The sequence below is a fragment of the Lichenostomus cassidix genome, chromosome 5, assembly GCF_008360975.1.
Source record: "Lichenostomus cassidix isolate B80296 chromosome 5, HeHo_3.0, whole genome shotgun sequence".
Taxonomy (NCBI): domain Eukaryota; kingdom Metazoa; phylum Chordata; class Aves; order Passeriformes; family Meliphagidae; genus Lichenostomus; species Lichenostomus cassidix.
Genome location: NC_139486.1, coordinates 55,769,116 through 55,795,858, shown reverse-complemented (window position 1 = coordinate 55,795,858; position 26,743 = coordinate 55,769,116). Strand labels below are relative to the sequence as shown.

Genomic DNA, 26,743 nt, shown 5'->3' with positions numbered 1-26,743 from the left:
GAAAGATTTGCTATGAGTTCTTTTTTTTTTTCTTTTAAAAAATATTTTTGAATGGATACACTTACTATTAAAAGCAGGCTTCAATGCACTGAAGTCTATAAACATCTTAGTAGCTGCTGAGTGCTCCTGATAATCAGAGAATTCATTTAAATCCTCCTTATTTATGTTCAAGATCAAGGTGGCTACTGCTCACACTAAGAAGAGGCTCTTGGAATTCTGATCCTTAAAATCAGGCTTCCAAAATAATTAGCTGAAGGCAGTGTTTACCAGTAGGCTATGTGCATTGGCATTTACTTATCTGGGGATTTTTCTTTTGGCTTTAGCCCACTGCTTTCTAGACTAGACTTCTTTCTAGACACTTTAAATTTTATTGAGAATTGCAATTCTCAATTTTGACTCCAGAACTTGGGTCTTAAAAGAAGCCTCATAATGTGACAATAGCTGTGAAATTCTGTTGCTGAACAACTTTGGAGTATTTTCTGCTTGCCATGGTCCTGCATATGTCACACTGTCACGTGGAAGCCAGCTGAGGCTTGCCAGGCAGGCAGAGAAATTTTAGTGTAAATTCCCTGCTATCTGCTTTTAACCTCTTACTTTTCAGTTATGCTTTAAGATGGAAGAATATATTTAAAAGGGGACCTAGTGGCTTCTGTCTCCCCACATCTTTTCAAGCAAGCTGTTTGCTTTGAGGCACTGCAATGTGATGCAAATCTGTAGTCTGTGGCAGGGAGGCTGGTCGGTGCTGTATGTTCAGCATGCAAAGATATTACTGGAACAGTTTATGAACAGCTTAGGGGCCTTCAAAACCTGGGAGCAGCAGTATTTCAGGGTGAAAAATCACTCCCTGTGCCTCTTTGGTCCCTGAGATCGTTGAATTCAGGTGTTTCACTTACAGAAAAAATAAAGAAAGGGCAGGTTGTGTCAACATCATAGATGTCAGCATATCCTTCATTCCCAAAACCTGTAAATCCTTGGAAAAGGTACACCTTGTATCTTGTAATGTCTTAAAATAACAGCATTCCTACAATAAATTTGCCTGCTTTGCTAATTTAATTTCTCTTTTTACTTCAAGCAGCTCCCACTGCTATGATACTGAAAATGAGTCCTAAGCATTCACCACAGTTCTGCAAAACCAAAGGCCATGCTTTTAATTGTAACAATAATGCCACTATTGTGTTTATCTCCTTTGCCATCCAAAGAATTCCAGCAGTTGCATGCCTGCACAGCAGTAGGATGATTGACATTGTTGTAATAAGGTTAATGTTTAAACTTCCCACCCGTAATAACTAAAATATCCAGAGATAAGGCTGAAAGTCAATTTGTAATTATCCCTGCTGTGCCAAGACATTGCAAAAGATTCTAAGTGGAGGGTAATTTAACTTTTCAGTCCTAGCTGTTAAAAAGTAGTAAGAAGAAGGTGAAAAGCTTGGGGTCTTTGTATCTTGACTTTCCAGGGAGGGGAAAAAAAGGAGTTGTAATTCCTCCTCATTCAAACTGGGAATAATTTTCTCTGTGTTCTGCTGAAAATGTCCTTTTTATGTTTTGAATACATTAAGTTGTTTGCTGGTTGTTTACTGTCCATGGTGCATGAAGCGAATAGATCACAGTTAGCAAATAAGCTACTAGAACATTTAGTATGGAATAATTCAATTGAAATACATTTCATACATAAAGACAACATGTGATAATTATTTGTAGTCATTCTAACTAAAGCACTGTCCTCAGAAGAAATAATATCCCTTCAGTCATATGCTCTGTGGCTTCTGTGAATGACCCATATTAACTCGATTTCTAGAAACTGGCTCTTTAAATGGATGTTGGTAACTGCTTCCATGCTAGACTATTGAAATAAAGGCATTACATCATTGGCCAAACACGTCTACTTAAATAAAAGTATTTGTTTGCAAAAAATATATATTTTTTTAAAATCTTTTACACAACGATCAGCATGCATGCCATTTTCCATTTCAGACTAAGCATACATTTCAGATGTGGAAAAAGCAAGCATGTTGAAATAATTTGAGGCATGGGTATAGTCAGATCAGTCTTGGTAATCCAGAAGGGAGGGGTGCCCAGTGTATTATTACGTTTCGTATATTATTTTTCAAGAGATGGATGCAATCAGTCATCTTCTCGCATATGGCTTGAAAAAAAAATTGTCTCGCTGGCAAGTAAACTGTTATTTAAGTACACAATCCACAGTACTACAGAAACAGTTTTGCCAAACTTGTCCAAGTATTCTCACATCCTTAAAGATGGTATAAATATCATTTATGGCAAGCCGTTTACTTCAGACTATATGGAATGCCTTCCTGCTCCCCTGATCTAAGTGTCCCAGTTTGCATTATGGCCTTTATTGCTTCTGTTTGATGGAGTGATCAGTAAAAATTTAATGACACTATAAAATAATAAAAATGTCATTAATTTACCACGGATCCTGGATGCAGTGGTTGTAAAGTTACATTAATAAACAGAATATTTTTTACAACAAAAAGCATTGTTACGTGGGAACGTATAAATAACGCACATAAATTTAAGAGCAATTTTACTGTTAGCACACACATTATTATGGAATAGCCAATAAGTGTATAAAACATAGTATATAAAATTTTATGAAAATATACTGTGCACATCAAAAATTCAGCTTTTATCTAAGTGCAGAGAAAAGCCATTATTGTGTGCTTACTGTTTCATTGCTGTTCTTTCACAAGATCACAATTTTATATTTGTTTCTAGCCATTTGAAGTTTGCAGCCTTTTCCGAGGCAGGGGCTGAGGCTTCTTTTTGCTTTTACTCCCTGCTCCACTGAATCATTCTTTTACCTTCCACACGTGAAGAAAGAATTGATACTTTCTGGCAGAACGTGACGGAAAAGTTGCTAATTTAATGCAAAGCTAAAAATAATGCCAAAGGGGTTGAAAGGCTTGCTTGGCGACGCTGGAAATAAGGGATAACTATCTAGCAGTCTATCTGTCATCACTGGGGCTGCTCCATCACTGACTGTGATAATATGTGAATATGATGGATGCCACAGCCTTGTGGCTCATAACATTTAACATTCATCAGCTCTCACTAACGGGGGCTTTATAATTTAAATATCTTTATTTAATATGCAACATCTACCTCATACATCATAATTTCAAAGCACTTAGAGAACCAACAGTCCTGCAAGACAGTTGAGCAGACTTTAATTTTTTTCAATAACTTTTACGTTTTCTGCATGTTTGTGACTGACAACGCATAAATAAGTGCCTAATCATATCACAGAATGGAAAATTAAGATTTGGCTGCTAAGAGGGTTCTTTTTTCTCTTCTTTCTCTCATTTTGAAGAAAGGATTATTTTTACTATGTGTTCAAAGTACAAAGAAGCACAAAGGATCTGATTTGTGTTGGGAAGTGTTTTTGGTTTCCTAATGCAAACTCCAACTGATTGTGTTGATCTTGTCAGGGAAAGAGTTGTCAGTGTCATGTCCTCAAACTTTTTTCCTGAGATTTAAATGCATAAACTTAATGTAACTATACAATATAAGCTCCAAAGCCTTCACAGACATAAGAAAAAAAAAAAATCTGTTCAAAATTGGGGTAAAAAGTGCTTTTCACAGGAGAGAAAACACCTGCACTGTCCATAACAGGGCACTTTATTACAGACTCACCAAAATTTTCTCCTAATGGGGGTTAGGGAGGCAGCAAGAGATCCAGTAGAGATGTATATGTGTGCAAATGTAATGCATCTACAAAAATGTGTAGATAACATATTTGTTAGTGCAGCTATGGATAACCATTTATTTTTAATGCAGGTATGTCTTTTTTCTTCATATGGGAATATGAAGTAGAGAATGAAGCTTCCTCTGAGTCATACTAGGGGAAATGTGTACTTTTAAAAGATTTTAGTCTGTTGTCTCTAGGATGAGTCCAAGAGGGGAGCAAAGACAAATCCCACTAAAAAGGATTTGAGCTTAGTGGGACAAGTTTCCTCTCGAATAATAAATTTCATATGAATTTGTCGTATTTCATGGAATTGTAAAGGCATATAATAGATGCCTTTTAGTGTTGAGGGGGATTTTTCTATTTTTTACAGTTCTCTGAATTTGTATGAAACCAATGCAAATATTGACCATTTTTTTTCTATCGCTATGATGATAATTGTCAGTAAGAAATGCAAGCAAAGGAATGACTTTAAAAGGCATTTTAAAGACCTAAATATAACTAGCTTTGTTAAAGCTTCTCATGAATTAGGAGTGGGTTATAAAATAACTATAAGTACATCTCCTTTGTTTGACAAGAGCAGGTATTTTTATGGCATAAGTGCTTTCATTTTACTGTTTCTGAACCTTATCATGCAATTTTCCCTTTTCTCCTTCCATGTCAAAATATTGATATTCTTTCAGAAACTTTTTTCTTTTTTTCTTTTTATTTTTTTCCTTTTTTTTTTTTAACAGAATATTTTCTGGTAAAATCAAAGAGAATGAATGACTAGAAAGATATTCCAAATGTGCATATTGATATGTAGCAGGGTCTGTTGATTTTTACAGCAGAAAGGTATTTTTCCTTTTTCTGAAACACACTTAAAGGCTGTTCTTCCAAGAATACTGCAGGTGCTGTATTAACATCCTCAAGAAAAAGCTTTTAGTACAAATATTTTGGAAGAGAAAATAAATGTGCCAAAAGCTGTTTTCTTAGCACTGATCTTTGTTTTTATCTCAACTGCAAATCAGCCCTTTGCAATGGAACACAGAATCCTTGATAAACTTATTTTTCATTCTCTCTGCCAGTAAGGCAGATCCCATCCTGATGATTCAGGTGTATTGTTACATTGCACAACCTTTTTCTGTAAAATATTGGGCCTCTAGTATTGTAGTGGTTTTTTGCAGTCAAATGTCATTTGCAACACTTTCTTTTCTTGTGAGTTCCTTTGTGTATGTAAGATTCTTCATCAGCCATGCTTACAGAAGGAAACAAGTGAAGAAATTAACCAAATATAAAATGCAGAATTATTTTGTTTTGATGCTGGGAGTTTCTGAGGAACTTTTAGAAATGCATTTAGTACCTGAAATGCCTCCAGCTGCATGTTGTGGCAAATCCAATGTCAGACTGAGCTTTCTTTTCCTCTGCAAATTAAATGGAGAATAATTTAAAAAACCCATGGCTTAAGGAACCGAAAGCATGAGGAATCAAAACAATTCCTCACTTGTCCTGATGGGGTTACACAGCTGAAACACAATGATAATAGGAAAATAATCATATTGGAAAGCATAAGTACTTGGAGGTGGAGCAGATGGGGAGTCAAGGCCATGTTTTGTCCTTCAGAACATTTCCAACTTTCTACCATCTTTTAGGGAGGAATCTCCCAATGTTTTCTCCTTATGCCTAGTATGCACAGCACAGAACTAGGTCATTGAACAATAGACTGAACAGCAGTCAGCACTCTACTTCTGCATAATGCATTAAGCATAACATGGAGAAAGTGTTCATAGAGCTGAAAGCTGGTATTTCATGTCTGTAAATTCAAGCTGACATGACATTTAATATTGTTTCATAGTAATGAACAACAAGGTTCCATTCATTCACAAGTACAACATAATGCCAAGTTTAATCTGAAGAGGTAACAACAAGGCAAGAGGGAAAACATGCTATGTTCCTTCAAATGAGAACTCTAAATTAATGATAACCACTGAACACTTTGCTACTGATACACAGCACTACAGAGACCACTATTGAGAGGCAATATTACACTGCCTTTATAGTGCCCTTGTCCAGTAGCTGAGTGAGGAACTGGGTTAACATATAAAATACCTTTCAGTTTCCACTTTCTAGTTCCAGGTTTCCTATGGAGGTCTCCAGTTCTCAAAAGCTTTCTGTGTTTCTAGGAGGGGGCATTCTTTTTACTTTTCTTTTTCCCTTTTTTCTCCTCTTAAGTTCCCTTTTCACTGAGGCGCAATTTAAATCTCTCCACAAAATAATATCAGTTCTGTCCTCTATTATTCCTTCTTTCAAATCCTTGTCTTTGAAAACCTCTGCATAAAATTCAATCTTGTGTTTTCACAGAGGCATGGATGAAAACTTAAATCTCAGAGTGGGGGTAAAGTGGGGTTTTTTTCATTAAAATACCAGTGCATTTTAATACAAACTCTCCTTTCAGCTTCTGAATTTTCATGTTTCCCAAATGTTGATTGTCTTTTTCAGTTTAAGTTAGAAAATAAATGGAAAGGCAAAGTGAGCAGCATCGATCAGCACTGTGTGCTGCCAAGACTGTTTTGTATTTGCATGTACAATCGTTTATGCATTATGGCACTGCAGATCAAAATAATCTCAAAGTTTCTGTATATGTTTCACATTTAAAACTGATTTTCATAAATGCAAACATTCAGAATCTGTAAAAAAAAAAAAAAAAAAAAAAGTCCCTGAGCTAAAATTCTAATTAGATGCATTCATTATTTGTTCAGATTTGAAAAATAAGGCATGTATCAATGCATACACATATGCACTGGCATATCATGACAACTGTCCTATATGGAGCACTAAGACTCCTTCTGTTCTTTTCCAGGAAAGAACAAGGTTTGAAAATTTAGGCCCACAGTTAACAGGGAAACCCAATGAAGATGGAAAAATTGGCCCTGGTGTCATCGATCTTACGAGGCCAGAAGATGCAGAAGGTGAGTTGCAATTTTGCCCATGGATTATTGAGCACTGCACCACAGGATGCTATGGCTGAAATACTGCCAGTGCCATAAGTACTGTTTGGGTTTCATTCCAGGGTAACACTTCATTGATTTCTGTCTGAATTTGTGAGGTTTCAGTGAGTCCATAACAAAGGGTGGAGACATGAAAAGGACTGTGTAGCCCTTCTGCAGCACAAATACCTTTCCCCCAAGCAGCTGACAAAGAAGTGTTTACATTTTATACTCTTAACAAAATTTTAGGACATATTGAGGAAATTATCTCAGGAAGGATACATATTCCCCATTTTTTAGTTTTAGCAGCTTTGAAGAAGGTTAGAGCATTTTCAGAAATATGCCCATCATGCACCACCTACGCAGGATATAGCAAGCACAATTCTACTCACAGGCAGCTATCAAATGATAATGGAAAAATATTTCCCATTTTCTGTATGAAGAGGTCTTTTCCATGATACAAGCCTTCAGTGCAGTCATTTCAGTGAGAGCTTTATTTGTATATGTTTCAAGTCACAGGTGGAAGTCAGTGTTTCTCAGGACTGGGTTGAGTCTCTAGCAGGATTCCCATGTATGCTCTGGATGTGGATGTCACTGCAATCCTCTTATGATACATTAGAAGAGCACATGTACATATATAGGAGCCCAACCTGTAGAAAGAATATTCTACCAGACAGAATATTATGCAGGATTTTTCCTCCTCAATTTAATTCTGTTTGAGAATACTTTTGCCCTTTTTAAACTGGGCAACTTCTGGTTGTGGCTTGAGAAGATTACAACATCTCTGAGTTTTTCCATTAATGTCCAAACATCTGACAAATCCAACATCTGCTTTTTTTCTTGGATCAAAAGAATAGGACCAGTAAACTTTAGGGAGCAATTATTTATGAGCATTGTTTATTCATCCTCAATTGAATTTGATTGACCTCTGTTGTATTGTCTGCAAACAGAAAAATAATGAACAGAATGTAGGTTAAAAATAACTTTCAGACAGGTGTTTTGCAGTGATTCTTTTTTTCCAGAAAAAAGGAATCAGGAAATTCATGGACTTTCCAAAGCACTTTTTGACCAATCAGTTATTTATAAACTGCTTTATAAAGGAACTTCTATTCAGCAGCTATATTTCATATTTCAACATATTGAGGAATATTTTTTTGGACAATTTGAGTGAGAAGTCAGAAGGGAATACTTACAGAGACACCGCTTTTGGTTCAGATGACATCAGGCCTCTGCCCACACTGTTAGTTTAGCTCATTTCCTTCAATTCATCCATTCTCTTTTCAGTGTCCCTAATTCAGTATCTTGATACCCCTGGTGGCACTGCCAGCCCCTCCTGTTACTGGATAGTGCACAGAGAAGCTTAGCCACGTGTAACCCAAGCCACAGGGATGTGTGCCAGTTTAAGGACAGTGTGCATGTCTTTCTAGAGCCACTGGGGCACTTTGAGGCACAGTGCCTTGCCACATTAGAAATCTGAGTTCATGAATGGATTCAGATTTCCAGAATTTGTTTAGCAGCCAAGAGATATCTCTGGAAAAGAGATGCTGGGTGCATAAGCACTGCTGATCTGAAAAAAAAACATTGGCAGGAGTTCTAAACTGAGCTGCTTATTTGTCCTTCTCGTTGTAGACAAGGTTAATTTAGATATTAGCTGGATGTAAGAAAAAAACGTTCAAAATACAACCTGTGTTTTGCCCCTTATATTTGGCAAGCTGGCTAAGAGATGACACTTCCAGCCTAATATAATTTACAGTGGAAGCCCATTGCAAACAGTGCTGCTGAAATATCAGCAGTTAAACTGTGGCCTCTGATAAACTGTGCCGTGCTACAGACTCTGTCCAGCTTCTAATTATCATGAACTATTACAGATCATTTTAGGTTTGTCAATGTTTTTTATATGTGTTCCTGTTATTTTGTGCTTCCAAACTTCAGCCCTTGACTACCCAGACACTTGAGAGATTAATTTTTAGAATCACAGAATCATTGAGGTTGGAAAAGACCCTTAGGATCATCAAGTCCAATGCAGCACTGCCAAGTCTGAGACTAATCCATGTCCCAATGGCACATCTGTATTTTTTAAATACCTTTGGGGATGGTGACTCAGCCAATTCTCTGGGCAGCCTGTTCCAGTGCTTGCAGCCCTTTCAGTGAAGAAATGTTTCCTTCTATCAAATCTGAAGCTCCCCTGGCACAACTTGAGGCCATTTCCTCTTGTCCTATTGCTTCTTCCTTGTGAAAAAATACTGACCCCACCTCTCTGCAGCCTCCTTTCATGTTGTTCTAGAGAGTGACAAGGTCCCCCTGAGCTTCCTTTTCTCCAGGCTAAACACCCCCAGCTCCGCCAGCCTCTCCTCATCAGCCTTGTGCTCCAGACCTTTCACCAGCTTTGTTTCTCTTCTTTCACCTCCTCCAAGAATGCCTTGTTGCATTTCATTGTGTTGCCACAGTCACAATCTCAGCTGATGTCAAAGGTTCCTAATAGGCACTGTCATGCTCTTCAAAGACTTCATGTGTTTCACACCTTCCTTTCTCTATTGTCATTTTTACTTTAAATCTTTTTTTTCCTCTTTTTTTTTTTTTTTCCAGATACTATTTGAATGCAGGTTGCTGTAGAAATCTTTAGCTAATATTTCTGTGGCTTTACGTGTGCTTTTACACATATAACGCAGTGAAACAGGAAATCAAGATTTCTGAAGTGACATATTGATGGTCAACTTTTGATGCTCAGTCTTTTCTTGTCAGAAATACATCCACATCTCTGGGGCCCAGGTGCAGTTGTGACAGAGTGAGTGGATGGCTGTTAGATCTGCCAGGTGGTTTAACTCTCATCACCAGAATTTTATGACTCTAGTTATGAAATTCTGTGCATTTAGAGAAGATATTAACAATTCGTACAGGGCTCTTTTGAAGGGGTAGTATGGGCAGGTGTAAGGGTGGGGCAGTGGTGTAGCAGATTTTTCCTGAGCTAAGGATTCCAAATTCAGTCCCAGGGCTGGCCATAAACAGAGGGAAATGCAGTTTGGGCTGTATTCTGATCCCTTCACTGGCCTAGAGCAAAAGAGCTGTAGAAATATCTATCTGCACAACTGCATTTCCATAGGAAACGAAAGTGTGCAGAGACATGGGGCATGGCTGTCCATCCCAACAGGCAGCTGAGATAGAGCAGATCTGGGAAGTGCTCCTGATTCCCACAGTTTTGACACAACATTTAAGGTTCATGTCATTTGTTAGAAGACATATCAGCAGACTTCTGTTTTATGGAATGCCTTTGTAACAGTATCTAGCAATGATTTCTCTCTACTCCTTACATCTTTTCTATAACATATGGCAGTGATCTGAGTTTGACAGGATGAGAGTCAGGTTTTCCTGTAATTTTAGGAGTGCTTGTGGTACTGGCTCATTGATCAGAAGGGGAAGCTACATGTGTATTTTTTTTTTGAGTCATGAATTATAAGTATTGAAATTCTTTAAATTTGGAAATTAGACAAATATGAAATACTATAGAATTTTTTTTAAACTCGTTGTCCTGGCCCAGTGTGTGAAAATATTTTTAAGATTAATTAAAGGTAAGATTTAATTAATGGTGACTAAGTGTTCTTTCAGATATGTGAAATTGTCTTCAAAGTTTGTGTTGCCCATAATGAGCTAACAGTCATCTGAATGGAGGCCTGAAAATGATTAGCAAGAGTTTTATATTAAACGTGACATAAACCAATATTTCTATTACTTCCTTAGCCACCAGCAGGACTGAGCTAAGTGTATTAAAAATCATGCTCAAACTCTGTTTAAAACATTGCCACTGACTGTGACACCATTGACGAATAATTCACAGCTGCTAAACTTGTATCATTACCTGAACTCCCAATTGTCATGTTAAAATATGATACATTTGTAGTTTCCAAAATTCAAAAACATGGTTTAAAAGCCTTATAAGCGATTGGCGACTGGTACCCAAAATTATCAAGAAGAGCCAATTAGAGAATTAAAAAGGATTTTCCCCCAAAATATTAACATTTTAAAGGAAGCATAATTCTTTCTGTAGATGGCTTCATCATTTTGAACATTTGAGGTTGTCAGTACTAAAATGCAGCCAACAGGGATGGACACACCAAGGGAGCTTTGAATGTAGCTAGAGCTAAAACCTCTCTTGAGCATGACTGACATACATATGCTGACCAGGGTGTGTAGGGTGTAGCCAGCAGCCACAGGCAAGCCCTGCTTAAATTTCAGGTCAGAAAACCTATGTAATACTAAAGTAATTAGCATACTAAATGCTCAAGTATTTAGTTCTCATTTACTGAGAATATTGGATGACGTGAATAAGTTTTTTTGGTTCAAATTCTAGAAAAATATTTTCCTTTCACAGATGCTCACTTTTGGGTGATAGTGCTGCTTCTTTTGAATTGGAAAATGTGCTCAATGCTTATGGACCCTTCTGGTTTTGTGGTTGTGGTCAAATGCTTTGGAAATTTGTAGCAAGTGTGTTAAGATTTTGTTTTCTAGTAGATAGAAATCTGCAGGGTAGACCTAACCTTCCTGTTGACAATTACTGATTTTACCTTAGCTCAGGTTGCAGTGCAGTTTCCTTCAGCAGTCATATTCAGGGATTCAAATTCCATCAAGACCCGATCTTCATTCCTGCCAAAGAATTGGATCTATTAAAATTTTCTTGATTGGATCCTAGGCTCTGGGCAAAAACATCTGAATGTTATTGTTTTGCTACTACCTCACAGTGTGATTTTGTAAAAGAGAAGCAACTTATCTGTGTCTGGTTTTCCTAGTGAAAAGAAAGGTGCATTGTAAGGCTAAATTACTTTTTAGAAAGCAAATAGAAATACGTGAAAATGCCTTTTTAGTACTTAACATTGAGTTCCATGTTCATTGGTGCTGGTATTTTAGAACCAGGGGCTTGTGGGTTAAATATTTGGCCTCACAGTTTGCCATTTGGGACAACACACAAAAAGAGTTCTGAGTCCTGTTTTGATGTTTCCATTCACATCTACATTTTCATTCACTGTAGTTTTCTTGATTCTGTAAACCTTGTGTTTACCACTTGCTGCTTCTTTCTTTGATACTATTCTACCAGTGTGTGTTAAGCATGGATGGGTAGGTGCATGTCTGCTGGTTGAGATAGAAACAGTTTTAAATAATATGTTGGGATCTGTCTATCTACTTCATCTGTATCTGTGCATTTATTTATCCTTGTATTAGACTAATGAGATTTCTCAATGTCTCCCAGACAATAACTTTTGCTATGAAACCTAGTTTTCAAGTCCTTAGAGTGCCCAGCACGGGATTGGCACCAACCCATCTCTTTAAATTCATTGATTTAGTGCATGTGTCCTCCCTTGTACTGCTTGCTGTCTCTTACTTCAACTTGTAAATTCCTTGGGTTGAAGATAGAGGTTTTCTGAATATCAAATCACTGAGGTTACACGGCTTTAAGCTTTGTCTGTGTGCTCCTGGTATGGCTGAACCATGCTTCAAGTAAACTTAACTTGCAAGCTGGAAAACCATTGGTAATTTACTGGTTCCAGTAGTAAGGCCTAGCTTTGTCTTATTAATTCTAGTTCAGTTTTTGCTCTGAACCTGATTTTGGACCTGAATACAGGCTTGAAAGAGCACAAGCTTGCCTTGTCTTTTAGAAGAACATATTCCAATTTTTCAGTAAGCTTCAGAACCCAGTTCTGCAGCATTTCAGATGAAGTATTTGTTGTCCAACATACAAAGTCAGTGAATAGCCCAAGATTTGCTGCAGTTAACAGTCTGTGTTTTTGTGTCCAGGAAATTAGTTCTTCTCATTCATATTCTGACTTGAGCTAGCCATGTTGCAAGGAATGTTGTAGCAAAATGGGATATTTTACCTGTCCAAAAGTAAGAGAAATTATATGGCAGGGAAAGAAAGAAATGGTGTTAGGCATCATCACAGATTTAACCAGTTGCCAGAACACGGTAAAAAAAGAGTAGTTGTAATTGCATCAGCAGCAGTTAGTGTGGAATCACGTGGAGGAATGAGTTAAGTGAGGAAAGACAGGGAGTCTGCAGTAGAAGGAACCTGGAAGAATCATGAGAAAACTGAGCTACAAGACAAGGCTGACCACCAAGGCTGAGGACAAAGTGCCACCAATTTCTGCCCATCTGTAAAAGTGTCACCTTCTCCCTCCCTGGCAAGAGAGCAGACATCATGACCAGTGATTTGATTTTTTTTTTTTTTTTTGCACATCTATTAAGTGTATTATTAAAGGAGCACCTCTGCCATCAGCTCAAAGCCTCAACAACCTCATACACATCCACTAGCAAAGAATTGCTTATACAAAAGGGTGAGGGTTCCTTCTTCACTTCAAAAAAGATTGGCTTTGAGCAGCTGAAGAGGCAGGTGAAAGGGAACCAGGCATTTGCAGGCAGATCAACCTCGGCAGGCTGCCAACACAGTCCAAACCTGTGAGGTAACTTAACACCCTCCTGTGCAGAGGTGTAAACAGCAGGTAGCACAGGCAGGGGAAAGCATCACCTACTTTTGTGACAGTGCTTCGCAAATACTGGGGGAAAGAATTCCTCTCCATGCCAGTATTTGTCGCACATAAATATTTGTAATAGTTGCTATGGCAGTTGAGAGGAGAAAGATGAAAATCTGAAAACAGTGAAAGCTGTCTGAAAACAAAGAAATGTATCCGGAGAGTAAGCTCAAGTACTGGAATTTTTATTGCCCTGAATTCTTGTTATAGGCCTTTGATTGCAAAAACACAACCCCAAAACAAAAACAAAATGCCAAGATCCAATAATTGTAGCTTTATGATTTAAAGATAAGTTATTATCTTAATTGGACTAGATACTAAAAGGTGGCCTTCATGAATTGTAGTTGCTATTTTTAACATCCATTAATCTGATTTTGCCTGATATGCTTAAATTTTCCGGAATAACTCAGAATAACTCAGAATAACTTTATCTGGGATAAAGTACTCAGGCACAGTATTTCAGTTGTGTTGGATGAGATTTGGTGCTTCAGCCCTGGAGTAACTCAACACCTGCCAATGGGATAGGAATAAGATGTCTTTAAGAACCACCCCATCACTTTTCTGATGGCAACCACTTCATGCACCTCGTTGTTGCCAGCATCCTCATAACATTTTAGAGGGGGAACTGAAAAATCTGTGCTGGGAGTGTGTGGACTGATCTTTCCATAGCATCGAAATTTATTTCTCTCAAGACACTGATATTTAACATATAGTGTGCTTCTCACTTTCAGAATTACAAATCTGGATATTCTCCACAACTGTTAACTTTTGATTTTCAGCTGTCTTAGGTATTTTTTTTCTACTGCTAAATATGAAGATTTCTTGCCTGACTATTTCAAGCTAGAGCAATTGATTCTTATAGAATACTAACTCTATTTTAAAAAATTACATTTAGGATTTCTGATGTTGTACAATCAATCACTCTTTCAATGCCCTGAGCTTTACATAGGGGTGCCTATTAGCACAGTTATGACTAAGAGCTTTTCACAATTTCTATTATATAGTAAAACATTATTTTCAGGAATTTAGGAAGTGGCTGTAAAAAGCAACTCTGGGCCATGTTTTACACAGAAAATCTTCGCCCATGAGAAAATTATTGTCACAAATGCTGAAAGCATCAGTCAGTCTATGTAGCTATTTTTAGGTGGACTGACTGAAAAATTAAATATTGTAATTTAGTGGTTTAAAACATTTTTTCACACTCATGTATAGCCACCAGGTGTAAAATACCCCATGGTCCTGATTCTCTGAGGGTTTCTTGGTAATGCTCCAATATCACAAAAGGAGTTTGAAGCTCAATCAAATAGTGTAAAATTTCCAGGCAGAACTGAATTTTCAGTTGATGGAGAAAGCCACCATTATACCACACTGCATGAAGGAGGGAGGAATCCTGCCCTTCCTTAAATCCTCGAGCCCAGGGAATGGAGCAGAAATATGAATACACTAAGGAAAGAACTTCATATATTCTGGCTAAGCATGAGCAATTGGTACAAACTCAAACAAGCCCTCTTTGTACAACTGTCTATTTTTCTAAGTCCAAAACCCGTGCCATTTTCTCCTTCAGGAGCCTCAGGATCTCAGCAATAGAAAAGTTTTCTAGCACTGCCTTTCTTCCATGTAGATATGCAAAGTGTCTAAGCAAGTGCCTGGCGGAGAACTCGGTAGCAGGGGAAAATATTTCCTTAATTTGTACTTTGATTTAATTTCACAGTGTCAGTGCACCAAAGGGTGTGTAGAGTGAGCATTACGGTGTCTTCGTGGATTCTGCAAATAATAAATGATTGTGTTTTCAATTTGGCAGGGGTAGTTTCACAGGAATTAAAAAAATAACGATTTGTAAATTTTTGTGTAAACCCCTGTTTCATGGCAAACACTCCACATCCAAACCAGCTTAATGTGGTAACATATTGGGAGATGCCACTGCCATATTTGTAAAAATATCTTCCCAGTTTTGCTCACAAATCCCAAATGCACAGGGGTACCTTATTTGAAAAATTAGCCTGAAAACAGCTCCTGTTATCATGCTGCTTTTTCTTCTCTCTCTCTCCATGTTATATTATTTACTAATTACATTATCAGCTATTTTAATATCAGCACCCCATGTGAAAGGCTAGAAGAAATGGCATATGCATATCCTAGCCCCAGATCCTTGCTATCTAAGTGCTGTGATGATAAGACAAGTGAAAATAGCTAACACTGGGTGGAAGGAATTAGTTATATTGATACAAAGAATGATGTTCCATCATTCAGAAAGTGACAAATTATTGAAGATTGAATGCAGGAAATGGGTCACTAAAGCACTGACTACAAGACATTTAAAAATCTTTCACTAAGTATTCTGCATTTCTTTAATATCACGTAATTTGAGGGAGGTGGTTTTGTAAAGCCCGCTCCCATTGTTAAACGTAATTCCCTTTGACAAACCATGTTGTACTTAAGCTTTTAAAAATCATTGTTTTGCTACAGAATATGTGAGCAAGCAAAGCACAATGTTCAGCTTCACTTTGAGCAATGCGTCCATCAAATAGGAAGTCAGAATGCCTTCTTTCTCTGTCCTTAATTCCCAACTGTCATTTCTCCATCTTAAAACAAAACAAAGCATTGACTGAAGTATGAAAGGATCACTATGGCCCTTGTTCAGACAGGATTTTTTTCCAACAAAAAAATTTAGAGTGACTGAAGACTGCAGAATTAGTCCCTGTGTTCTAAATCAGTGTTGTGTTTTCTGGATGTTCTAGGTGACACTCATGTCATAAGAAATTTGAAGTTATGTGAATAACAGCCCCACTGTCAGTAAAGCTCTTACTTTTATGGAAACATTTTTAAGTTAAATAGATTAGTGCACTCCTCTTTGTATTATTTTGACTTTGAATACGATTAATATAACAGTAATTGCTTAGCTGGTGGACCAGCTGTTTTTTCTGAAAAATAAAATCAAATCCATAGATCTTGTCAGAAAGCTTACAATAATTAGTATTATTTATTTTGGACTTGGCTGTTTCATCCATGATTTGCCTTTCTGTGGGCCTCTATTATCCTCAAAAGAGTATGAAATAAAATATCAAAGGGAAACAACAGTAATGTTTGTGGGAATGTAGCTTGTTGTTAGATCTGATGACTGGCAATCCCTTGCTTCTGGCATCATTACTTAGGCTGAGAAACTTTCAACTTAAATATTATTCATATTTCTTTTCTATCAATAACATTAATGTCAGAATGGGGTTGTTAGCATTTAATTAATTACCTGTGAAGGGTCTTGAAGTCTGCAAGTGGCACATGATTGAAAAATATGATGACACTTAAACACCTCCCCAAATTTATAGTAGAGGCTCCTTCTTCATCCCAGTTTCTGTATTGATGTTTCATGGATCTTCACAGAGTAACTGATGTTAGAGCACATGTGTGACTATGTCAGCCACCAAGTCAGGCCTCAAGCACTAATTAATTCAGTTAATATGCCATGTCTTTTAAAACATTAGTCTATTGTTTAAGCTGCATTTCATGCCAAGTTTCCATAAGGGTTAGCTTTGCCATAGAATGTGGTCAAGAAGTCTAAATTGTTTGTGTAAGCCATCAAGCAAGTAGCTGCATTTAGCAGTTTTAATGAATTTAAATAGTACAGATTTGGGCATGGCTGGCTGTGGAGCATGGCTGTGCTAGCAGCTTATTTAGAATTATTGTTTTGGTATTTATTAGGGCACAGCTAACAATTCAGCTTTAAACACTGCTGAGTGAACTGGTAGAGCTGAGAACAGTTGCTTTGATTTCACACACAGCAGATATTTCACTCTTAATTTTAGCTTTAGGCTTTCAAATGGGGAAAGATGTACATGCAGGTTGTGTATGGCTGTGAAAACTGGTGCTGTGTTTTAATTGAGATTAGGTATTTTGCTTGCATATGTAAAACAAATGTACTAAAAAAAGTAAACTCGCTGCCACCAAAACTGAAAACAAGGCGCTCTGGAAAATATATGCTGATATATAACTGGCTAGAATTTCCTTCATTTTGCAAAGCCACGAGCCACATGCATCAGCTCACCACAAAGTCATTAGGTCTTTTTAAACTCAGATGAAAAACATTAACAAATACCACAAAAGGCTTTAGTATGGCCCCTTTGTTCATTCACATATGGCAGTTTATAACTCCTGCACCACTTGGGTCGTGTGTTTGTTTAAGCTGCCTCCATCAGGCCAGCGCTGAAAGAACAAAAGACATCTTGAGCGATCCTAAGCAGGAAATGGGCTAATCTAAACATGGCTTGTGACACTATAAGTAGAATAGAAAGGGGAGGGATTGATTAGTCATTAATGTCCAATTGACTCCATATGGATGTTGCAATAATAAGGCCTTTTTCAGTGCAGTAGCGAAGTTATTGAATTAGAGGTTTATGTTTCCTCAGAGCTGACCTTAGGGAATTCCCGGTTGGTTCCTCTTGTTGATGTTTTAAGGAGAATGGAGTCCCTTAACAGGAAAAAGAGAAATCTTGTCATAACCAAGTGTTGCTTGGATGTAGCTAACCTGTGCTACACTATATTCCCACCTCTTAGTATTTACTTGGCACATTTCAGAACCCTTGCAGGTGAAAAATTTTAGAGGCTGTTTAAATATTCCAGTATTTCAGGAATTGCTTGTGGCTTTCTCAGTTTTGCTTCCCATTCATTCACTGACATGCAGCCTGTAAAAAGTGTTCAATGCTCAAATTGCAGCTGAATAATATTTGTTTAGCATTTGGAATAAAAGCAGCCTGACAAACAGAACATTTGTGTCACCCCTGCTCAAAACCAGCCATGTTTCCAAGTGGGTATTTTGCTAGTGATGACAAGACATGCCAGCTAAGACAACAGTTCATGGGGTACCCGTTTTTGTTGCCTCTCTTGCTGATAATAAAGAATGAGAGAATCTGAATGTTGTTGGGGATGAAGAAATAAAAGGCAGGCAAGGGGCAAAACAGATAAATATTACTCCACAGCTGCTATATGTTACTGAGATTACACTGAAGTAGTGGTAGTAGTAATAATTCTTGGGGTGTTCTCTAAAATGGGTAACCCAAAATATTAGTTAAATGGCTATTCTTGTGTTCCAAGCTTGCCAAAGCTTCTCTTTCCATTCTGTTCTTTCCACATTTGTCTTTTCCTATTTGATTTTAAATCCTGCTGTGTTTTTCACAAAGGCTGCATTTGCCTGTACACAGGTTAAGAGCAGCACAGGGGACTGCCTAGCCGGTTTTTCATGCTCCCTGTTTTTATGGCATATTCATGTTTATGAGTAACCCACCTCTTGCAGTAAAAGAGTGACTCCTGTTTGCATGTTTATCTGGTTCTGGTCTCTGCAGTGCAAGTTGTATTACCACAGACAGGGCCAGGTATTTTGGAGGTCACAATCTGTCTTCTCCAAACTAGGCAAATATGTCACCTCAGCTTAATGAATAACTGATGATAGGAGCTTTACTACTAACCAGTCATTTTCATACCAGGAACCTAGAAAGATTGTCTTTATTTCTATCTATCCAACCTTGGTGTATGTCCATGGAAGATGATCTGCAGTATGTTCTCTAGATTAGACAGATTCATTGTCTGGGGGGATGTCAGGGGAAATGTATCACTTCGAACGTGAATCAATGGTGATGGTGTGAAGAGTAATTAAGGAATAACAGGGTGACTGATAAAAATCTCTTTCTTTTTGCTGTCACTTCTTTTCTCTTTTTTCCTCATCTTTTTCTCAGCCTTTTTTTGCTCCTTTCTATCAAATCTATTATTGTTTGTGTTCTGGTAACATGCAAAGGCCCAGTCTCAGGTTTTGTTATAGATGATGTGTAAAATGGAAGGTAAACCCACATCTCAGTAAAAACAGCAAGATTAACCCTAGTGTGGCCAAGATTTCAGGAAACATGATACCTGTCCTAAAATTCTTTTCATTAGTAAAAGTAACCAACTCAGATAAAGGCAGGAATAAATAAATAAGCAATGTAACAATTGCTATTTTATGTTTCTTAACGTTGCTTCACATGAAGATGTTTATCTTTCCTGTTGATGGTCAGATTCTTTTATCTTTCTACTGTTTTCTGATTAGAGACCTCTTTAGAAAAGAAAATATTGTTTGGAATTATTTTCATGAAGCTGTTACATTTTCAGATTTATTCTGTGCTGGTTTTTGCCTCAGTATTTCCCCTAGAGTAGTATGGAATCCAGCTTTTACAGAGGGGTTGCCTGCCATAGATCCACAAAAAAAAATCCTTCTTCTTTATTCTACTTTTAGTTTTAAATCATCAAAGTTATGACAAGTTGAGCAATTGCAAAGGATCTAGGAAGTAAGGCAGTGAACATGTCCAGAAGCTAAAAGTGTCACTTTGAGGACAGCCCCTGTCTTTAGGCCGAAGTATAGACTTCTTTGCCAACTAAGCCACTAGGGCAGCCAAACTGTTCTGCTTTTGCAATAATTGTAAATTCTGACCAAGCTCTTAATTCTGAAAATTGCTCTTCCTGTGATTGCAGTATGAACAATAACTGGCAGATAGAACATTAGTTGCCAGAGAGACAATTACCAGCTTCCTCATCTTGTCTTGCCCTTCACTGGTAGTAGATTTCCATTTTATCTGTTATTTTAGGTTTATTAGTTACTGGAATTTCCTGAAAATATTTTCAGAAAAACATAAAACACCCACTTCTTTGCACTTGCATATATATTTTCTTTCAAAATTTCACGTGTCTCTTTCAGCCTCCATCAGCACTAATTATAATTATCACAACAGGAAAAAAATCCATACTTTGTTAAATCTGTTGAAAGTGATTATATAGGGCAAAACAATGTCAAAATATCTGCTTGACAGAATGAATTACCTAAGAACAACCAGTTTGAAAGCTTGTTCTTATGTGTTTCAACTTGTAAGACCTCGCTGTGCGTGTGTGTATTTGCACCATTAGCACCTCATTTCTAATCTAAAAAGGTACTGAGACCTTCTGGCTTCCCCCATACTATAAGGACTACTTTATTGTAATGCTTTATATGCTGAATATGATTCTGTGGTTCTGAGACAGAAGAGCATGAAGATTATATTACTTTAGTTATTTGCAGAAATTCATTTTGCAAATGCTTTTGTGATGGCCTATAGGTCAACTTGCAAATATTTCCCCAGAGATCAAGCTCAAAGAACATCAACTCTTTGGCTGCTTTTTCAAGTCCTTCAAGTATGGACTTGCATAAAGAAGATGCAGCCAGAGTTGACCTTCTTGGGATGGTTGTAATTTATTACTCCAAGTAAGAATTGTTTTCTAGCATAATCTTTCCTTGTAAACAGATAATTTAGGGTGAGTTTCTTCCTTCTTTTTTGTTTGTTTATTTTCATTCTGTCTAAATTACATCCAGATTAAAAAACCACCTATAATCTTGCTCCCAGTAAAACTACTCTTTGCCTTCATTAGTATTGAAAAGTCAGCCCAAAATTTTGTTAGATAGGGTTAAAGACGAACTTCTTTGCCATAGTTAATAAGTACCTCTGGAAAAGTAAAAGATGGAAAGACATCCTGTGGATTCAAATAAATCTTTCGTTTGCTGTGAGTAGAGTAGCTGAAAAGCAAATGATAACTTTTGCATAAGTAATAATTTAATTTTTCTTCACAAACTTCCTAATTGCCCACATACCTGCTATGTCTGATTTTTCTCAAATGATATAGCTCTTTGTCTCAGTAAATAGTTCAGTGTTGACTTGCTATGTTTGCAACTCACCGCAGTTTCACGAGAAATACATCCTCTCTCAAAATATGGTATCTTTGATATCCTGTGGTCCAAGCCTTCTGTCAACAATGGACAGAGCCTCATCAACTATTCACCCTCCTAACCTGGTCCTACTTGCAGGTCACTCTTCAAAGCTGCTCTCCCCTTTTGCAGTAAAAAGCTGACTGCATCCTCCTGTAAGTGCAGAACACCTGTAGAACGGTGCTTAACTCAGAATAGAGTTAAAACAGTTTTGCAGCTCGCATTTGCCACAAACCTGTCTCCTTTATGCGCACGCATGTTAGTATACAAATTGCCAAATCGGTGTCAGTTGTAAAGTAATGGCTTTGGAGGCATCATAAATTACTACGGTGATCCTCAGGAGAAGACACTGCTGTATGCGAATGAGTGTTTTGCTCTCAGGGTAATGTATGTCTTCATCTGGCCCAGTAGTCAGCATATTGCCCTGTGTTGATGGATATAGTCAGCTTGAAACTACACTACATTTCACTGCACAATAAACATGGCTGTCAACACCATATAAAGCAAAATCAATTTATCCTGTATGGTCAGTGCGTTTTAAATGAAATTAATGTACTGTGGACCTGGTGGCAAAAAGGTAGTGTATTAGTTATGCATCCTCTATTTTAGGACCTTTTTTCATGTAAATGTGTTTCTTGTATGGAATTTTTTTTTAAAAGGCATACCTATATAATGCTTTCACTCTGAATTAGGAAAAGGGTTTTTTGAACAACTAAAAACTTGTGCCTGTATTCAGTAAAACTGCAGTGTTTTACTTAGTGTAAAGAATTAATTCTATATTATTTAGCGAATAAATTTGTGTTGGGAGCTGTAATAATTTACAAAAAAAAAAAGGGGGACCTATTGCTGTGCTAATTTTTTAAGTATCTTACTTTTTCAAGGTATTAAATTATATGATCAGTTTGATGAGGTCTGAGACTAAATATGTCACTCTCCCACTATAAACGCTTCTTGCCTTTTTTATAGCTAAGGCATAACTCTAAAAACATGTTATCATCACAATTGCAGAAGTTTTTTCCAGTACAAGCATGCCTTGGTTATCTGTTCCACCCATATTAACTAGTTCAACACTCAGCTCTGGGAACTCTATTACCCCCATGAGGCTTTGCTGTTTGTCATCAAGAAACAGGGCTGGATGCATTCAAAACCCAGTTAGCAGGCACAAGCTGAACTGATGACAAACACAGGACACTGAGGTACCCTGAAGCACAGCAGGCATGGAGCTGGAGTGCTTCTCTCCCACTCTGGAGGCTCCGGGATGCTGTGCATGTACCTGTCAGAGGCACACAGTTTCATTACATAGATGTGATCAAATGTTTCAAAGCACATCTAAAGTTCAACCAAAGCAGGTGCAACTTTAAAATGTTCCGCTCCAAACATAATCAGACCAATAGAAATGGCAGCACTTACCTGGTGCAGTGTGTAATTTATTTTGTGAAATGTTTCGCACGTGCTTCACCACTCAAGCAGCAAAGTCATTGTCAATGGCTTGTGTCAACAGGCCTACATCAGTTTGGATTCTCAAATGTAACTTTATGTGAGGTTTGTTGAGCATTCAGAGCATGTGTTGTATGTTGAAGTCCCAGTTGGAAGCTTTATCATGTCTTAGTTGGAGAAACACCAGTGCAATTTGTTTCTCCACTTTGATGTTGGGTCATCCCAGGTGGGAAAGCCTGGACAGTTACACTGAGACAACTGGTGAGCCCATCTCTCTCTCTTTTAGACCTGGCAGCAAAGAGAGAGAGAGAAAGAAAAAGAGGCAAAAACAAGCACAGCACTGAAAGCACTTTCCTAACCCACGTAATAATGTTTTGCATCCATCTTGTTTCTTCCTGCCCTGACGTTCCAGGGAGTAAAGCAGTGAATGGCTCTGCCGCTAAACTACAGCAGTATTATTGTTGGCCAACAGGAGGGGCCACGGTGGCTGAAGCCCGGGTGTACCGGGACTCGCGGGGCCGCGCCAGCAGCGAGCCCCACATCAAGCGGCCGATGAACGCCTTCATGGTCTGGGCCAAGGATGAGCGCCGCAAAATCCTCCAGGCCTTCCCCGACATGCACAACTCCAACATCAGCAAAATACTAGGTGAGTGCAAGGAAACGGGCGACGAGTTGTGTTGGTGGGTTTGGATTAGGTGCTGGGGAGAAATGGTTTGCTGTGAGGGTGGTGAGGCTCTGGCACAGGTTGCCCAGAGAAGCTGTGGGTGTCCCATCCCTGGAAGTGTCCAAAGCCAGGCTGGATGGAGCTCTGGGCAGCCTGGGACAGTGAAAAGTGTCCTGCCCATGGCAGGGGATTGGAATGAGATGACTTTTAAAGTCCCTTCCAACACAAACTGTTCTACAATTCCTTGTGCTTCTCTAATTTTAGGACTTTTTTTTTTCTGGGGTGATGTTCACCAAAATTGGAATGACTGAAACTTGTACAAATGCCCCTTCTGCCCCTTCCCTAATATTTTTTATTCTCAAAAGCAGTCATAAAAAGCTTTAAGTCTTAGCTGCTTTGAAAAGGAATGTTTTGTGAAATCTCTTGCAAGAGTGTATCCCAACAAAGGGTCTAATGGGATCTATGTGGATCCCATTAAAATGCAGCTCAACTACAAATCACCTGAATGTAAAATGGTACTTTCTAGACTAAATATTGGGATAAAGTTAAAAAAGGACAAAATCAAAATCAAAGGTTCATGTCAGACAGTACAACGTCAAAGAAAGAAACCTGGCACAGTTTAAAAGACCTGTACATGCAAACCTTACATCCAAAATGATGTTTGGTTCAAAATGCTGCAAATGTTCAAAAAAAGTAACCCCTAGAAGCATGCAATTAAAATATTGCTTAGGTAAAAAACCCACCATAGTTAATATTTAATTTATATAGATTGGGGAAATCAGGGAATATTCCATGGATTATATTTTGCCACTGTGCAAATGAATTGACTCATTTTTGAGAAATTTTGATTTGCTTTTTAAGACGCCTCTAGAGAATTAGAAACATACGTGAGAATGAGTGGTGAAATGTTAAAACCTATATTTGCTTTCTGAGTCTTTGAAGTGAAAGACAGATTCCAAATGTAGCTCATAATAAATAAAAGTAAAAATCAAGTTTCCTCTGTAATCATTTTATTGTAAACTCTGAGTTCAAATACATTATTAGCAAAGTTTGTTGCATGTTAGTTCAATCAAAGGCAAGAATACATAGAAATAAATGTTACTTTGTCCTAAAACTTCCAAAATCTTTCTTAGTAGTTCTCATATTTTTGTCTACCATATAAGTAAGTTATATGAATAGCCTTTCAGTTTTGTATAAAACCTTCACTGTTTCAGTGTTGGCAGCTGTAGGGAATCTATATTATTTGTGTGCATTCTGTGAAAAAAAACTATTAGGAGCATAGTAACTGTATTCATTAAAATGTAAACTTCCAGCATAAATATTTCAGAAGTGCCAGCAATTGAGTGTTTGTTAACCATGGAGTTAACCTGTCAGTATCTGCTCTGCCACAAGTAAGTCTATGTCCACATAATATCTGTGCAACTTTTCCAGGACAATAAGAAAAGAGACTGAAATATTAGAACTGACACGGAGTATTGCTGGCTACGGATAATATTTATACAACTTTTCCATTTGTTGGTGTATGAAAAATGTTGGTAAAAGAATAGCTTCCACCCACGTTTACCACAGCTGTAATCGTTTTATTCATCTAAAAGACACCAAAAAGCTATTTTCTGCATTTCTTATTCCCGTCTCTATTCAAGTGTTTAGATAGCTCCTTACAAACAATACAAGAGATCTGAATACTTTTGCCTCTTCCTGTGTACACTGTGTTAATTTTTTAAACTTTTTTATTGGTGCAGCTTTCAGTGAGAGTTTACAGTACCTGAAGTGGTGTATATAGTTACAGTGTGCTTTCTGTTTTACTTTTTATCTTTTCAACGTGAGTTTGTGAAACACAACTTTCTCGATTCAGTTCTGAGTGTTTATTACATCGGGCCAGAAAATAATATGCATAAAAGGATTTAAAATAGGTGTCGAAATTATGCCAAGCTTATATCAGAAGTTCAGTAAATTTAAGACACCCAGACAGCAAGGGATTGTTCATAATTCTGCTGAATCTATAAGGTTTGATATTTTTTCCCTGCTCCATAGCAAGTTATTAATATCTATTAGCAGGAGTGCATAAACCAAATTCTCATAAAAATATCAAAGGAGCCTGTGTCCCTAGGCAATGTGTTAGGCTTTTAACAGTAAAAGTATGGCTGCAGACTTTCCTTAACCATCACACCATGCGTGGTATTACAGAGGTATGGAATTACTCGCAGATTAATGCTCTTATTGTAAAAAATTAAATAGTCTGTTTTGCAGCACGAGGCTGAGATTTTGAGACTTAACTATTGGTTTTAAGTGCACCTATTTAATAGAGATTTACATATGCTTGGTCTGCAGCAGTATCTGAAAGTCACAGTTCTTTTAAGGTGTCTCAGGTTGTGCAAGCCAATATATGTGCAGACTGATGTAAATTTAAATCAGTTTATTTAACTAACTTAATTAAAATTTATTATGGTGAGAAGGCATGTTGAATTGTGTATGTGTACAGCTAAACCTGCTTTACTTGAGCACTCACTAGCATTTTGTGTCAACAGGATCTCGCTGGAAATCCATGTCAAATCAAGAGAAACAACCTTATTACGAAGAGCAGGCGCGACTAAGTAAAATCCACCTAGAAAAGTATCCTAATTACAAATACAAACCTCGACCAAAACGTACCTGCATTGTGGATGGCAAGAAACTGCGTATTGGTGAATACAAGCAACTGATGAGGTCTCGAAGACAGGAGATGAGGCAGTTTTTTACTGTAGGGTGAGTACAATTGTTGTAATTGTTTTCCAAGACAGAGCGTGCTGTTTGAAACCAAATAGACTTATCTGTTTAAGTCACTGACTAATGCCATTTAGAAGGAAAGGATTTGAGCTGGTAAAACCTTATTAAAAACATAAGATGGAATATGGAGCTATCAGCTTGCCACTGAATGCTGATTGTGAGACTGATTGTGGAATTCTTTAAAGTCAAAAGAAGTTGTTTCCCATTAGCCTGAAAGGTTTGAATCATTTCTTTTGTGAGTTTTTAGTGAGCTAATCCATTCTGGGTTAGTAATGACTCCAGCATCATTTCCTAAATTAAGAAAAGAACAAAGAGAAAAACACAAAAGATTATTCCTGTGTAGAATAAGGAGTCAGGAGAGGGGGAAAAGTGAGAGGAGTAATAGTAGTTGCATGAGGAGCACACAGGAATGAATGATATCATGGTATGAAGCTACTAGGAATTTTGTTATATATAGAAGTGTGGAAGAAAAAATAATTTAAAAAACTAAGTTTTAGAAAGAGTCTTTCAAGTAGTGCATAGATAGACTGGGTAGATTTATAGCTCAAAATATATGGCTCAAAAATGATCCTGGCACAGTTTTAAGAACATTGTGTGAGTTTTTAGCAGTATTTCCTCTAGTGTTCAGCAGAGGAAGCAGCACCATGAAACGTTTACAGGCTAAAGATAACAAAAGTCCAGTGAAACAACTGCACCATAACTGATTTCTCTCTCCTGTTTTTTTTTTTTTTATGAATTAATCTGTGATGCTCAGTGCTCTAACACAATCTTTCTGGTGATTTACAAAGAGTCTAAAAGCTGTCTCCAGTGCCAGCCTTTCCAAATTCACAATGTTCTGCTTATTTCTCTAATCACAATAGTCTCCTTTTGTTGGGTACTTCACTACCAGATAATTGACCTTGACGTCGATTATGTGCCCTCATTTTTGGCTTGGGA

At 37.5% G+C, this 26,743-nt stretch overlaps 1 protein-coding gene across 12 annotated transcripts in view; it reads left to right on the top strand.

The window, feature by feature from the left end:
- The window catches only part of SOX6 (SRY-box transcription factor 6), a 366,784-nt gene that overhangs the window by 331,661 nt on the left and 8,380 nt on the right, over positions 1 to 26,743 (top strand). For 10 of the 12 annotated variants that reach the window (XM_085063213.1, XM_085063212.1, XM_085063211.1 and 7 more), the window contains 3 exons: positions 6,546 to 6,654; positions 22,790 to 23,023; positions 25,570 to 25,786. In XM_085063213.1, coding sequence (XP_084919339.1) covers positions 6,546 to 6,654; positions 22,790 to 23,023; positions 25,570 to 25,786 — 560 coding nt within the window. The remainder of the gene's footprint in view (positions 1 to 6,545; positions 6,655 to 22,789; positions 23,024 to 25,569; positions 25,787 to 26,743) is intronic. The other 2 variants (XM_085063208.1, XM_085063209.1) reach the window with 1 other exon arrangement.